This window comes from Dromiciops gliroides, chromosome 1 (assembly GCF_019393635.1).
Source record: "Dromiciops gliroides isolate mDroGli1 chromosome 1, mDroGli1.pri, whole genome shotgun sequence".
Classification (NCBI taxonomy): Eukaryota; Metazoa; Chordata; class Mammalia; order Microbiotheria; family Microbiotheriidae; genus Dromiciops; species Dromiciops gliroides.
The window spans coordinates 685,346,731-685,364,135 of record NC_057861.1 but is presented as its reverse complement, the minus strand read 5'-3'; the positions used below and the strand labels follow the sequence as shown (position 1 = coordinate 685,364,135).

The following is a 17,405-nucleotide window of genomic DNA, read 5'->3' as shown; positions in this document are numbered from 1 at the left end:
CTCTCATAATTTCAACTGCCTTGAAGATGTTTACAACTTGATGTCATTTCAACATTTCAGATTCAAAATATTAAAAGTTAAAGTCATCTTCCCTCCTAAACCAAACATTTTTCCAGGTAGCCCATTCCTGTCACTGGTACCCTCATACTCCCAAACACCTATTCTCAAATCCTGGATTTATCTTTAACTCTTCTATCTCTTTTATCACCTATATCAAGTATTCAACTGTTTTCTCAAATTTTCCTTCAAAACATGTTTTGATTTTGTCCATATATACTACCATACATACCACCACAGGACAGCTAGGTGGTACAGTGGATAAAGTACTGACTCTAGAGTCAAGTGGACATGAGTTCCAATCCAGTCTCATATACTTGACACTCACTAGCTGTGTGACCCTGGGTAAGTCATTTAACCACAACTGCCTCAAACATCCAGGGCCATCTCCAGTCATCCTGATGTATATCTTGCCACTGGACCCAGATGGCTCTGGAGGAGAGAGTAAATCTGGTGACTTTGCACAGCCCTCCTTCACTTAAATTCAATTCACTACAAATCATGACATCACCTCCCTATGTCATGGTCCTCTTCATGAATGAAAGACAAACAACAGCCACCACAAGCTAAGCCCTCAACACAATTGGGCTACTTCAATAGTCTCTTTTTTGGCTTTGTTTTGTTTTTTTTGTTTTTAGTGAGGCAATTGGAGTTAAGTGACTTGCCCAGGGTCACACAGCTAGTAAGTGATAAGTGTCTGAGGCCGGATTTGAACTGAAGTACTCCTGACTCCAGGGCCGGTGCTCTATCCACTGCACCACCTAGCTGCCCCTTCAATAGTCTCTTAAAACAGTTGTGTCAAACTTGAATAGAAATGAGAATCACTAAACCATACATAAGGATCCCTGTGAGCCACAAACTAACTTAGAAAACAATACATTTATATGTGTGTATAAAGGTAAACATATATAAATTAACACAAAAAAAATCAGAAATGAACATTTTAATCTTGTTTGGGCCCCACTTAAAAGGGTTATGAGTATGCAAACTGTCTGTTTGATATTTCTGCCCTAAAATATCTCTCTGACTCATTTTCTCTACTGCCAATTCATACTATATACCTTTATCATACTAATATTTCTAAAACATTATTTTGTTCACGAGAAACTATGACGAAGTGAAAAAGACCCTGGATTTACAGCCAAAAGAAATGGTTTTGAATCTTAGCCCATCCATTTACTGCTATATGTCCTTGGGCAAGTCACTTCACTTATAGGACCTCAGTCCCTTCATCTGTAAAATGATGGGTTTATATTAGAAATTATCTCTATTGTCCCTTAAGTCTATGAATTTTTGAATGCTGGAGTTCCATAATCCTTATCTTTAAAATGGCGAGTGTAGTACCTGTTCTGACTACCTCATTAGGTCATGGTGAAGCTTAAATAAAATATTATACTAAGTGATAGATGAACATCCATGAGCAAGAGGCAGAAAACTACAACTCATGGATCAAAGCCAGTCTGCCTCTTGTTTTTGGCATGATTCAAGAGGCAAGAATGTGTTTTGTATGTGTGTGTGTGAGTGTGTGTGTGTGCGTGTTTTTTTTTATATTGGGGGTGGGGGGGGTTGCTTGGTTTTTTGTGGGGCAATGAGGACTAAGTGACTTGCCCAGGGTCACAGAGCTAGTAAGTGTCAAGTGTCTGAGGCCAGATTTTAACTCAGGTCCTCCTGAATCCAGGGCCAGTGCTTTATCCACTGCGCCACCTAGCTGCCCTTTTTTATATTTTTGAATAAAATTTTACTGCATTTAAAAATATAAAAATCTTTCTTAACTTGTGGGCCATATGAAAACAGACAATGGTTTGCTGACCACAAAGGATAAAGTGCTGAAACTGGAGTAATGAATACCAGTCTACAAATTTCACTTTAGAAATTTACTAGTAGGGGGCAGCTAGGTGGTACAGTAGATAAAGCACCATCCCTGAATTCAGGAGAACCTGAGTTCAAATTCGGTCTCAGACACTTGATACTTACTAGCTCTGTGACCTTGGGCAAGTCACCTAACCCCCCTCATTGCCTCCCAAAAAAAAATTTTTTTTAAAAAGAAATTTACTAGTTGTGTGTTCTTGAGTAGGTTACATGTAACCTCTCCATTTGCTCATCTGCAAAATGGTGATGAATATAATACCTAATGTTTGGGATTGTTGTGAGAATCAAATAAGATATATTTAAAGCACTTCATAAACCTGAATTATTGGCATTATTCTTGGTGCTAATATTTGACCTTATTTTCTCCTTATCTGCCCAGAGAGAGAGACAGAGACAAACTTTATACAAACTCATCTCTTCACTACCCCTATACATGCCATTCTCATCTCTGCTCATTCTGATCTCTCCACCTAAAATGCTCACCTAAATTGCAGAATGTGAGTTGGAAGCCATCTCAAAGACGATTGTGAGAATTGGAATGACACCCCCTGTTGGTAAAGATATTGCAGGGAAGCTCTGCCATGATTTAGAAACCATGTGACATTAGCGTCTGGAAGTTGCCTGGTGTCTGAAAGTTACATCTATAGAATCACCTGTAGGACATGTCAATCAGAGCTACCAGCCAATTAGCTTGGAGCTGTGTGTGTGTGTGTGTGTGTGTGTGTGTGTGTGTGTGTGTGTGTGTGGACAGCCCTGCTTCCAGTTTCTCAGGAGGCTTCTGGGAGAAGCTGAGGAGTGAGCAGGCCTTTCAGGTGGAGACTTCAGCTGGGGAGCAAGAGATAGGCAGGATAGGGAGAGCAAGCAAAATTTCATACTTGATCCACATGTTTCTCTTTACTAACCCCTGATATACTTTAATAAATACTTAGTGCTGGGGCAGCTAGGTGGTGCAGTGGATAGATCACCTGCCCTGGAGTCAGGAGGACCTGAGTTCAAATCTGGCCTCGGATACTTAACACTTACTAGCTGTGTGACCCTAGACAAGTCACTTGACCCCAATTGCCTCACCAAAATAGATAGATAGATATATGACTGATAGATAGATAGATAAATACTTAGTTCCCAAAGATTGATGCTATACATTCTCTAATTTAAGGTGACCACTCATTAGATTTTAGACATTATAGCTAGAATTTTAGGCCCTTACACTATATAAACCAAATTGTACCTGTACATCAATCCTGCCTATGGTAACTTCAACAGGTGGTCATCTAGTCTTTACATGAGCTCTCTTTAGTAACTGGAGATGCTAGTATTTCCAGAGATACCTCATTCTTCTTTTGACATTGCTCTTTTTGTTAGGCAATTTTTCTTCCCATAGAGCCTCAATCTAACATTCTTCAACTTTTGCTCAATGTTCCTAGCTTTGCTCCACGGAGTTAAGGAGAACAAGTCTAATCCTTCTGTCACGTGACATCTCTTCCAATACTTGAAAATACATGTGACCCTAAGTCTTCTCTTCTCCTATTCAAAATTAAAAATCTTCCTCCTTGAAGCCTTCTTTGATCATTTATGTCAACACCGATCTCTTACCTTCCTGACCATGCAAAACCATTACAAACAGCACCATACCTTTCTGTCCCTTGTTTAGACTAATTCAATACTGCATCAAATTTTTCTCTAAGTGTTACATGTGTATCTTTTCTCACATGCTGGGGGTAGGGGTGGGGCAGCTATACTACCATTCAAGGGCAGGTTTTATGTGTCCTTCTTGCTGCTTCTACGTTTCCTGCCGCTACCCATTCCCCCGCTGAGATGCATTTCTACCATGTTTGAAAAGCTCACTGAACTCATATCCATCAGGCTACCCAATGCTGGTGTTTGTGGGCAGAGGGCAGTCTGCCACAAACATGGACAAAGACAAGTTCACCTCTTTCATCTCTATTTTCAAGTGAGACATTCTGAGAAGCAAGCAACTCATGGTTCCCAAAGTCTTTTAAACTTCATTTTCCCTTTTTCCTAAATCAATTCAAAATAAAGAATTTTGAATCTGGAAAGGAAACTATGCCTGCCCCACTCCCACCCCCAGAAAACTGCAGGCTTCTGCCAAAGGCCTGAATAGCCCCAATGTCACTGGATCTTTTCAAAAATGAAGGACGATCAACATCTTTTCTCAACAATAAGATTCTAAGTTTCTCTAAAACAAGAAACAAGTATAATACTTGTTTTACTATCTTGCTTGAAGTTCTAGGTACAGCATTACACTAGAAAGTCCCTAATAAGAACTTATTATATTAAATTTAACTCAACACATAATTATAATTACTATTACTAATTACTGCATAATAAATATAATTGAAACAGAAAATAGTCTCATGCATAAGAAATCACAGGCTTTAGACCTAGAAGAATTCTTATAGATTATCCAGGCTGATGTGCTCATTTCACAGCTGTGAAAGTACTGGAATGGGTATCATGTGGAAGAGGCATTTGGTTCACCCTATTTGGCTGCCATAGTCAGAACTAGGAACAATGCATGAAAGTTAAATTGCAAGCTCCTTGAGAGCAGGATTATCTTTCACTTATTTTTGTATCCTCAGCTTAGCACAATGCCTGGTACATTATAGGCACTTATTAAATGTTGATTGTTTTAAAAAAAAGAGTTGAAGAGCAGCAGACTTGGGTTCGATTGGAGGGGGGATGGGATTCTCTTGAAAACAGAGCAATCTAAAAGAAAATTAAACAACCTCTCAAGGAAATGGGATACCTCCATCAGTAGAAGTTTTTAAGTGAAGACTGGATTACCACTTGCTGGTATAACTGTAGAATAAATTACCATGGAGGAACAAGTTGGATCCTATAGCCTTCCAACTCTAAGGTTCTTTGACACTGAGACATAGGCATTTTTTTTTTTAATTTGGCAGGGCAATGAGGGTTAAGTGACTTGCCCAGGGTCACACATCTAATAAGTGTCAAGTGTCTGAGGTCGAATTTGAACTCAGGTCCTCCTGAATCCAGGGCTGATGCTTTATCCACTGTGCCACCTAGCTGCCCACTGAGGCCCAGGCAATTTTAAGTGACTTATCAGAGTAGCAACAGTACCAGACCTAAGAGTTAAACCCCCATTACCTAACATGAGATTTAAAGTTCTTTCTACTATCCAACGCTATATCCTGGGAGCTTCTATAATAAACATTTATTACTTTTCCCCTGAGTAGCACTTGGGGCTCCTTGAGAGAGGAGGGATGGTTTGGTTTTTGCCTTTGGGTCTCCAGAGAATTCCACAGTACCCTAGCACATACATAAACTCCATGAATATGATTCGTAAAAATGGAATTGAAGTTCTAGTTTCTTGTCTTACTTGTTTTGTCAGCGTCAGAGTGAGCCCATGGCCATAGGCTTCCTTCAGGCTGGAGGGAGACCCAGAACACCTAAGTTGCCCATGCTGAAGTATGGCAATGCGGTCACTAAGCACTTCTGCCTCATCAAGATGATGTGTAGTGAAGATTAAGGTGCGACCTGCATTTAAAGATCAAAAGAATATCAAAGCTTATATTGCAATACCCTCAAGAAAACTTATACAACTTCAGTAGAATATTGACATTTTCATGATCAAAGGAATATCTGGGATTATCTACTCAGGAACTGTCTTATGCCTCTTCTTGAACAGCATTAACACTTGGCATGTAGTAGGTGCTTAATAAATGCTTAGTGACTGATTGCTAGGGAAACTATAGTCTTTTAAAAATGAGTGACTTCTAATAAACTGTTGGTGGAGCTGTGAAATGGCCCACTGATTCGGGAATACGATATGGAATAATACTAAGAAGTGACTAAGATGTCCAAAGCCTTAGATTCAGAGGTCTCACTACTAGAGATATCTGGAAAGAAAAAAAAAGTTCAAAAATCCAAAAATCTAATGTATATCAAAATAATTAAAATAGAACCAGTTCTTTTTCAGATGAAGGTTGGACTAGACGACCACTAAGGCCCCCTCTAACTCTAAAATTCTCTGATTCTGGACATATCAATATATGATATAGTGCTTTCTATTATCTGCTTTTCTGAAAAGTTTATTTTTTTGTAGGCTAAAACACATTTTAAGTACATTGGCAAACCTGACCATTTAAAAGAATACCACAGTAGCTCTTTTCTCAAAAGAAATAATCATTCCCTAATGTATATATTTTATATATTTGTTTCCTTTTTAATATCCATGCACTTTAAGTTAGGAGACAAAAACATTTATCATGAAGAAAAGGCCTTACTAATTTTATCTCTTATTTTCATAATAAGACAGAATGACAAATCCCTGTTGGTTTTTCATGTTTAAGAATTTCTCTAGATGAAATAAAAGAAAGATAAATAAGTCCTTTTATAGGGGTCCAGACGGTCAATTAATTGATGTTATCCTGTTGTTAATTAATCTTAAAAATATCTAATAGCATGTAGAGAGATTTGAAAAAATTGCTATTAAGATTTAAAATTGGAATAAAAAATAATCTCCAATGATTTTTATCATTCCTCTTCTGAAGTCATTCTATTTTTGCTATTAAGATACCTTCTTTTTTATAGAAGAAATGATGGCATAAAATAATACAAATGCAAATTTTGATCAGTAATGAGCATCAAAAAAGTAAGCACAATAAGCAAAGAACCCCTTCTACAAATATTTTTTCCTCATAGATAGAGAAGAAAACTGCCCTAATTTCTATTTGAGAATGATGCTAGTCATTGCAAATTATGTGTGTTGAATATAGGGGATATGTCTGAATATGCCTAGGACTAAATAGATTGATGTGTGGGTGACAGCTCTTTTCCCCACAAAATCTGCTTTTAAACCTGTGGCTTCAACCACTTTCTGCCAGGGGTGGGGAGGGAGCTGGGGTTTGGGGAAGGGGAGTAGTGTTAAATAAATAATTTCCCTCTAATGAGATCCTATATTCGATGCACATCATGGCATGGAATTGGCCATGTATTCTTTTTTTTTTTTTTTTTTGCGGGGCAATGGGGTTAATTGACTTGCCCAGGATCACACAGCTGGTAAGTGTCAAGTGTCTGAGGCCAGATTTGAACTCAGGTACTCCTGAATCCAGGACCAGTGCTTCATCCACTGCGCCACCTAGCCGCCCCTGGCCATGTATTCTTGAAGGCTATACTAGGGTATCATAAACTAATAATTTTTTTAAGTTCTAAAATTCATGGAAATCATTTTCTAAGTCATGGAAGGGATATAATGCATGATGAGAAGTACCCAGCCTGATGAATCGCAGGTGCTTTAAGCCTTGAAGATATGAGCTCTTGACATGAACCAAAACCTATTGTCAATTTTTTATCTAGTTACAAAATTTAAATAACTCATATCCATGACATTTGCTTGTTCTGAAGAATTATGTCACCTGGAATATCAGAAACAATGGGTTTTGCATCTGGATTCAGAATTCAAATTTATGATGATGCACTGATGACCCTGGAAAAGTCATTTACCTTCTATAGGCCTCAGTTTCTCAGTGAATAAGCTGTTAAATGCTTACTGTGTACTAGGCAGGTACTAAATGTTAGGGATACAAAGAAAGGCAAAAACACTGATTAATGGAAAGACTACATATAAAAGTATGTAGTAGAAGTAGTAGGAGTAGGAGTAGTAGATGGAAAATAATCTCAGAAAGAAAGCACTATTAATGTATTGGGGGCAGGGAGATTGGGACTAGGGAAGACTTTCTACAGAAGGTGAGATTTGATCTAAGTCTTGAAGGAATTCAAATGAACTAAGATATGGAAGAAAGTGGGGTTGGGGTGAGGGGGAACATTTCAGATATAAGTGATAGCCAGAGCAAAAGCACTGAGAGGGGATGCAGCACATAAAGAATAGCAAATGGGCCAAGAAAGCTGGACCGTAGGATGTGTGGAGGGGAGGAAAGTATAAGATTATTGGAAAAAAGGAAAGGGACAGGTTTTAAAGGGCTTTAAATGCCAAGCAGAGGATTTACATTCAATCGTGAAGGTAACAGGGAGGCACTGGCATTCATTGAGAAAACAGGTGTCAAGGTCAGAGACATACCTTAGGAAAATCACTTTGGCTGCCATGGGGAGGATAGATGAGTGTGGGAAGAGATTTGATACAGAGAGACCAAATAGAAAGCTACTAGAAAAGTTCAAATATAAGATGAGAAGGGCCTATGATAGGGTGGTGGCTAGAGAAAAGAGGCATATAAAAGAAATTATTGCAAAGTTAAACATAACATTTGATAACAGAAGAAGGTATTGGTTCGCCTTCAAATTCTGAAGTCTATGAAACCGTTAACGTTAGCATATCTAAATTGCTTATATTAAGTTCACTGCTAACGACTGATGTGAAATAAACAGATTCATTCTTTGATCTTGAAAATAAAATGAGGCAGGAAAAAGAGTCACAGTGATTCTTAATCCAATTTCGATATTTTACAGAAAACAAGCAGGTCTAAATGAAGGCCAAACTAATTTATGAGAGTAGATACGTGTGGAAGGGAACTGTGAATTTTAAGCCACAGAGACATGAAGTAGCAGGTGCTTTCATGGGTATTTACTCATTATAACATTCCAAAGAAAATATTGATTTGAACTAAAAGAAGTGAACTAAGCCCCTGAGTTCAAGTGATAGGAGCAGTGATACATTTAGTTAGTACTGTTATCTGCAGTTAATTTCAAGTGAAAATTTTTCTAAACTATTTCTATGCCTAAAAATAAAACAATCTAAATAAATTTAAATAGTTTAAAATAAAATTAAATAAATAAACAAAGTATATGTCCATATTGGATTGTTATGGGGATATTAAGAATTTCATGTGATATTTTCATGCTATATTTTAAGGATTTTATGATATATTTCACGCTAAACATTCTTAACCTTTTGACAACTACCATTATGGCTCAAATATCATTTAGTTTTTTCATAATTAGACTATTGGGCTAGAAGAAATGGTGTACCTGATTTGATATATATATTGGTGAAGAGATGGCATAGGGAGCCAGAATCTGAGTCAGAAAAAGCTGGGTTCAAAACCTACTTCTGACACATCCTGGCTATGTGACTAATGGAAGGCATTGAACCTCTCAATGATATAGGCAACTCTCAAAAATTCCAAGTTGGAGAGTTTATGCAGATATGTAATGGGAGAAGGAGTTTCCTCAATGGGAGCTCTCTGTACCAAGGGAATCACAGGTCTGGTTGATCAAACAACATGCCTGTATTAAGCACTTACTACCTGCTGGACAATATATTAAGCATTAGATATGAAAAAATAGAAATGAAATCGATACTTTCCCTCAAGATGCTTATATTCAAATGAGGAAGATAACATATAAAATATAGAAATATAGAAGATACATACAAAACAGAAACAAAGTAACCTTAGAGGAGAGGCATTAGCATCTGGGGGGGTGGGTAGGGAGGAGAACGGAGAGGAGGGCAAGAAAAGGCTTCATGCAAAAAGTATCATAGGATCTTAGTCCTGAAGAAAATCAACTTTTAAGAGAAAGAAATTAGTAGGGAGAGCATCCCATGCACAGAGGACAGGTAATATAAAGGCAAGAAAATTCGAGATGGAGTACCATTGGTGAGGAACAATAAATAGGCCAATATGGTTAAAACATAGAGTTTGTGGAAGGGAGGAAACTATAGTAAGACTGGAAAGAGAGGAAGGAAGACTTCTGGCATGAATGGGATGCAGATTCCCCAGCTTCCAATTATTTACTCCTAAAGATCCATGAAATTCTCACCAGACCCTATAATGATTAAGAAATCTAGTGAGATACTACAGTGACTTATTTTACCCTGGGACTGCATAAAACATTAGCCAGAAGCTCATAGGCAATTGAAAAGGTTCCCTTTCTTCCCTTCCCCTGAAAATTCAGCACAAGTGCAGGGGAGCCTCCCTGCATGACCAGAGATGGGAAATATGTAGTCTCTGTGACTAAAGAAAGCAATGGCAAAGGGATCACATTTTTTTAAAAAGCCTCAAAAAACCTGGGAAAGAATTTTTATAGCTAGTGTTTCTGATAAAGGCCTCATTTCTAAAATGTATAGAGAACTGAATCAAATTCATAGGAATGCAGCTCATTCCCCAATTGAGAAATGGTCAGGGGATATGAATAGGTAGTTGTCAGATGAAGAAATTAAAGCTATCTATGGTCATATGAAAAGCTACTCTAAATCATTGGGAAAAAATGTTAATTGAAATAATTCTGAGGCAACACCTCACAGCTATCAGGTTGGCTGATGTGACATAGAAAAAAAGGTGACAAATGTTGGAGAAGATGTGAGAAAATTGAAACACTAGTGCATTGTTGGTGGACTTGTGAACCGATCTGGTCATTCTGAGGAACAAGTTGAAGCTATACTCATGGGATTATAGAACTGTGCATGCCCTTTGACCCAGCAATGCCACTGCTAGGTCTGGATTCCAAAGAGATCATAAAGAGGGAAGAAGAACCCATGTGTGCAAAAATATTTATAGCACCTCTTTTTGTGGTAGCAAGGGGTTGGAGATTTGGAGGATGTCCATCAGTTGGGGAATGATTGAATGGGTTGTGGTGTATGAATGTGATGGAACACTATTGTGCTATAAGAAATGATGAGCAGGTGGATTTCCGAAAGACCTGGAAAGACTTGCATGAACTGATGCTGAGTGGGGTGAGCAGAGCCAGGGGATCATTGTGCACAATGGTGGCAACGTTGTGTGATCATTAACTGTGAAATACAGCTCTTCTCAGTAATGCAATCATTCAAGGCAATTCCAAAAGACATGATAGAAAATGCTCTCCACATCCAGAAAAAGAACTATGGAATCTAAATGCAAATCAAAGCATACTATTTTCACTTTATTTGTTCATTTTTTCTTTCTTGTGGTTTTTCCCTTTTTCTTGATTCATCTTTTACAACACAACCAATATGGAAATATGTATAACATGATTGCACATATATAATTATATAACTATATATAAATATAATATATAAGAAAATGTTTAAAATACATTGTATCTAATAATATATTATATATAAGTATGATAATATATTATATATAAATAAGTATGATATTAGTATATTGTGTGTTTATGCATATATTATATAAACGATAATATATACTTATGCATTTATACATACATACATACATGCCTCCATAGGGTTGAGTAAAAAGTTCCATTGTGAGGACTTAAAAGCCTCAGGGAGTGTTAAAGGAAAGCAGCCAGCATCATCTAGTCAAGGGCTCTGAGGTCCCTCACGCTCTCTTGAGACGTAAGAAAAGGCCATGAAGATACAAAGTTCTAAACCTCTAAATTTCACAGGGCTTTAGCCACCAGCATGGAGATAAGCTCAGGGAAGATAGTTCATAGTCTCAAAGAGTTCGCAGTTGAATAAGGGCAGGGGAGAGATAAAAGCACACAACCCATAAAGAATTTAGAGAATCGCAAAACCAGAAAACAAAACCATCAAGCTTTGCGCAATGTTTTCAGAAATGTCTCTTACAACAATTCAATTAGTGTTCACTCAGAATGACTCCTCTAAGAATAAAATAATAATAATTATGAGGCAGCAAGAGAAACTAATTCAGGAGGAAGGAAAAAGTTTGGAAGAGAATCTTCTTTCTCTCTTGATTTGCCTTCTGTTTATTTGGGTTATGCTAGCTATCATACTGATGAATCATCAAACATCCTGTCATGTTAACTTCCCATGCTTCTCAGCTTTCATGAAAGTGGGACAGAGGAGTTTGTCGATCTCAACTATTGCCAAGACAAGAAAAGTGAGAGAATATCTCACAGTGAGAAAGGACCAAGAGGTCATTTAGTATAATGCTCCCAACTTCAGGTCCACTTATTAGTCCACCACAGAGTTTTTTCAATCTTAAAATTCTAGGGATCAAAGGTTCTTAGTCCTTAAAAAGGATAATTTATTTTTTTAAATGGATCCTCCTTCTTTCTGCACCTGTCTTCTCTCCAGTTCCTGGTCCCTTCCACTGTTCTAAAGTTGTAGAGGGTAGAATAGGAGACAATACTAATACTGAATTGGTTGACAATTTAGAGATTTTATAGAGAACCGTACTCTAAACTAGGAAGATTTAGATTCAAAAACTGCTTTTGACCCATCTATAATAGCTGTGTGAGCATGGGCAACCCACTTAACTTTATCTTGGTCTAAGCAACTCCATGAGACTATAAATTGCAGGAAAAGTGTTGCCTTGCTTTGGTAAAAGAAGCTTCATTATTTAGGAGTTACCCAAGTTACTGAAATCCTTATGCCAACTCCCTTAGTTAACATGGGCTGGGATCAGTATTGAATAGGAAGAATAGGTGACATTATATAGTGATTTCAAGAATCTCAAGCAGGTTGGCCTTTTGGAGACCTTTAATCCTTAAATATTTTCTATATATATCCTGTCTTCCATATTAATGTTTTGCTTATATGGAGAACGTGTTTTCTTTGAATATTAGTGGGGTTTTTTGTTTTCTTCTTCCAAATTGTCATTCTCTTCCATGTAATTGCAATGAGAATCAGTTATTCTCTCTTTTGTGTCTTTAGTAAATTTGCCACTGTGGATTGAAGGGTTTTTTCCTATTTTGTTAATTCTTACTTTTGTGCAGACCCTGAATCATGTTTTCACAATTTCTTATTTCTTTCATATTACTCAGAAACACTTCACTATGGTTCCATTCTATCTTGGGAATCTACAGGATCTTCTGTCCCCATCAGATGTTAATTCATTTTTATCATGCAATATTTTTTCATAGATGTATGGACTCTTTTGAGCAGCAAGGTGGCACAGTGGATAGAGTGCTGGACTTGGAGTTAGAATGACCTAAATTCAAATTTGGCCCCAGACGCTTATTAGCTATGTGACCCTTGGCAAATCACTTAACCCTATTTGCTTCAGTCTCTCATCTGTAAAATAAATTGGAAAAGGAATCCCAAACGGGGTCATGAAGAGTTAGTCACACAACTCTAACAACTCAATAAACATGAACTCTTTTACCTGATCTGGAGACCATATTCCCTTCTGTCATTAATAGCTTCCTTTTTTATTTATCTATTTACATATAACTTTTAACTGACCCTTCTTCCTGGTAATAAGAGGCTTTCTCCCCCTATTTCTCCCTATTGATCACTTTCTTATACTCCCTTTGATTGCAGTTTCTCTGGGAGCTGGACCTCAAAGCTGTCTTGTCCATGCTAGTGGGTAATTCACTATTCACACGACTTCTAGAGAAAAGAACTGGTCACAGCTGGATTTGGGGCTCTTTCCTTCAGGTGGAGAAGTAGCACACAGCCACATACTATATTTAGTTCTCTAGTGGGACTCTTGTGTCACAGAGCACTGACATAATAGTGTCTCAGCCTCAATAAGCTTCTGCCTTTTGGATTTTAGTTTATGTGACCTTTCTATTGAAGCATGGTGGACAGAAGGGCTGATAGTGAAGAAGGATGTTGAATGAATGTGTTATAGGTTAAGAATTATTAGCTTTCTCTCTTCTTACTTCACTGAATTGCTACTTTTAATTCTTAATGTACTAGAGTGTGAAGACAGATGAAATTGCTTTTATTTCTTCTACATGAGATAAATGGAAAAATCAAGTATATTTCAAAGACAATGATTAACTGTTGGGTAGGAAGTCCACTTCGTTATTCCATAAGCACATATTTCTTGGAAAGTTGCTGTATATTGGCATAAGCGTCAACTTAAATGTAAGTAATATAAGACACATTCAAAGACATTTATCACAGCAAAAAATGTGGGTCTATCTTGTTTCAAGGTTGAAACCCCAGGTAGCCCTAAGCACTACATTGGTACCAATAAGATATTTAAAGAAGTAAAGAAAGATTTCTTGTGTGTTAGATCGATCAGAAAAATATGATTTATAAGGAAAAAATAGGCAAGAATCTCAAAGTATGAAATGACATGGAGGGTTTTTATACATGCTAGTAGGAGTATACACACCATTATTGTATTGGTAAAGTCAACTTTCTGAACCTAAGTATGAAGCCTTAAGGAACATGTAAGGAATAGTGTGCATAATTCTAAAATTCTTACTATTTTTTTCATTTGAGATGTCTTACTATATTTCCAGGAAACAATTTCTGAAATGAAATTGTCCTAATCTCTCTTGATGAAAGATTTGATCCTATGAATGATTGACTATCTTACCTTTGTTATAAAAAAAAAATCTTATCTTATCAAAACAAAGAAGAGAATGGTGTTCACATTTACCTGCTCGATACTTCAGTAGAATATCCCATATACCCCGGCGGGCACAAGGATCCACACCACTGGTAGGCTCATCCAGAACAACGACATTTGAGTTTCCAATAAAAGCAATGGCAATTGAGAGTTTTCTTTTCATTCCCCCAGAAAGAGCTCTGACGTGCTTGTTTTGGTGGTGAGTTAACTCCACATCCTGTAGGGTTCTAGAACATGAAAAAAAAAAAAAGCCTATCACTATGGTCCATAATATTATGATATTATTCTTATAAATCTCAAATGCTTCCAGTCAAAATGTTTCCTTAGAATTTAGCAGGCTACAGTAGAGAGTTAGCACTGAACAATGGAATGAGCATTATACCTAGAATAAGGAGAAACCTAAGCTTAAATTCTGCCTCTGAAACTTAGGTACTATGTGACCATAAACAAGTTACTTGATTTCTGGATTTCAGTTTCCTTATTTCTTAAATCATTTAACAGAACTTTTAATACCAAACTTATATGAGAGGCAGCATGGCATGGTGGATCAAAAGGAAGTAAGGAAACAAGCATTTATTAAGCACCTACTGTGTCCCAGCCACTGTGCTAAGCACTTTACAAAATTATCTCATTCGAGCATCACAACCATGGGAGGCAGGTGTCATTATTATTCCCATTTTATAAGTGAGAAAACTAAGTCAGACAGAGGTTAAGTGACTTCCCCAGGATCACAGAAATAGTAAATGAGGCAAGATCTGAACTCAGATTTTCCTGACTCCAGGAACTATGCCACCTAGATGATTCTTCTATATGATAGCCTTTGAGCTAAGAAGAATTAAGTTCAAGTAACTCCTGCAACACATCCTGACTGTGTGATTCTGGGCTAGTCACTTAATCTCTCAGTGTTCTAGGCAATACTCTAGAACAAGAAATCTCAGAGAAGTCGCTGACCTGCATCAGTAGAATTAGTTCCCTCCTTCAGCATAAACCTTAGGTGACCTCTTAGATTCCTTCCTGTTTTGAATCGATAATCCTCCAGTGCTTAGAACAGTGACTGACACATAGTAAACACTTTAAAAATGTTTGATAACTGGGGGCAGTTAGGTGGCACAGTGGATAAAGCACCAGCCCTGAATTCAGGAGGACCTGAGTTCAAATCTGGCCTCAGACACTTGACACTTACTAGCTGTGTGACCCTAGGCAAGTCATTTAATTCTCACTGCCTCACCAAAAAAACAAAAACAAAATGTTCGGTAACTATTGACTTCACACTATTGTCAGATTATGCATCTTTATGTACAAATCTAATCGTGTTAATTCCCTCCTCAAAACTATTCAGTATTTCCCTATCAAATGCAGAATAAAATTCAAACTTTTAAACTTGGCATCCACAGCCATCCACAGCCTGGTAACTTACAAACTCCCCAACCCTTATTTCAAATTGCAGCCCTCTATTTGTTATGCCACAGTCACCGGACTGTGGATGGTGGTGGATGCCATAGTTATACACATCCTTATCTCTATACCTGTCATGTCATTATATTCCATTCTGAACTACGGTTATACATACCAAATCTATTATGTTTGCATCCCCTCAGCACCCAGCACATAGCAGCCTTTAATGCTTCTTAAATAAAGAAATAAACAAGTAGCCAAAGACATTATTGTATTTGAATTAACAATAGTACACTATATCCCATCAGTAAATAGTGAATTATCTATGTTGTGTTCACTTGTAAATTGCCTCTATACAGTACTTAACTCAGTTCTACTCATAAGCAGTTAATGAGTATTTTTTATATTAGTGAATATTCATTTCTCTATGGAAATAGTTTTTTATTAATAAATATGAATACATTAACTGCTCATCAAAGAGCCCAACAATTTTCAGCAAATTAAACACAGTAGATTGCACGTAGTTTGCTTACTACCACCTATGTAGACTCAATTCTTGCAATAGTTAAGTACCCTGGGTTTCTATAAAGCTTTCAGCTTTAAATAATAATAACTATGTTCCAATAAATCCAAGATCCATTGAGGTGGATACTCCTTTCAGTCACACAGATCACACAACAACTCATCCATGCCTTCTCATCCTGTGTGCCTCTTGTTCATGCACGGTGACAAGGTGTCTGGCACATAGAGGATGCTCAAAAATATCCAAAAAATGAATGGATGGATGGGTATTGATGATATGACCATTAGCTCTACTAGTTAAAATAGCTTTCCCCAGATCTCATGAGTAGATATGCACTTAGATCTTTTGCATTGGCGAGCTGAAATGATCGTTCCATGTTGTTGAGGTTTTGCCATTCTGCCATTCATGTTGACAACTATCCCTTTAATTCACAATTTTTGCCACTACGAAAAGAGCTTCTATAAATAATATTGTATATATAGTATACTTTCTATTTGTTGATCTCTTGTGGATATAGGCCAAGGAGTGATATATCTGGGTCAAAGGGAATATTCACTGTTTATTAAGTTTTTGTTTTTAATTCCAAATTGCTTTCTAGAATGTTTGTACCCATTCACAGGTTCAATGCATCCCTATGCCTGTTTTCCCATAGCACCTCAAAAATTATTTTCCTTTAATGCCATCTTTGCCAATCTTATGATTGAGATGGGAAATCTCATAATAGCTTTAATTGTTAATTCTCTAATTACTAGTGTTTTACAGCACTTTTTCATATGGTTATAGATATCCTGGGTTTCATATCCTTAGATCATTTGTCAGTTGGGGAATGGCTCTTATTCTTATTCTTTTCTTTCATTTTAAAATTTTAAAATTAAATGTGAATTATTAAAATTTTACTTTAGTAATTACTGCCTTTTATGTACCTAAAGAGAGACAATGTGGTATAGTGGATTGAATGTTGGTCTTAGAGTTAGGAAACCTCTTACATCTTACATTTTTTGACTATGTGACTATGAGCAAGTCATTTAACTTGTCAGTGACCCTAGGCAACTCTCTAAGATTTTACATTACAGAATTGTTCATCTGCATTTGTGGGGAGGGTCAGGCAACTAGGTGTTATAGTGGGTAGAATACCTAGGCAGAAGTCTGACCTCAGGCACTTACTAGCTGTGTGACCCTGGGCAAGTCAATTAACTCTGTATGCCTTAGTACCTCATCTGTAAGATGAGCTGGAGAAGGAAATGCAAACCATTTTAATATCTTTGCCAAGAAACCCCAACTGGGGTCACCAAGAGTCTGACATGATTGAAACAACTGAACAACAGTATTTGGGGGAAAAATTTCTTTCCTCA

At 37.1% G+C, this 17,405-nt stretch overlaps 1 protein-coding gene across 1 annotated transcript in view; it reads right to left on the bottom strand.

Annotated features, from left to right (window-relative positions):
- The window catches only part of ABCA13 (ATP binding cassette subfamily A member 13), a 506,393-nt gene that overhangs the window by 243,363 nt on the left and 245,625 nt on the right, over nucleotides 1-17,405 (bottom strand). The window contains exons 38-39 of the mRNA XM_044001141.1: nucleotides 14,166-14,362; nucleotides 5,288-5,445 (exon numbers count right to left, since the gene is read on the bottom strand). Coding sequence (XP_043857076.1) covers nucleotides 5,288-5,445; nucleotides 14,166-14,362 — 355 coding nt within the window. The remainder of the gene's footprint in view (nucleotides 1-5,287; nucleotides 5,446-14,165; nucleotides 14,363-17,405) is intronic.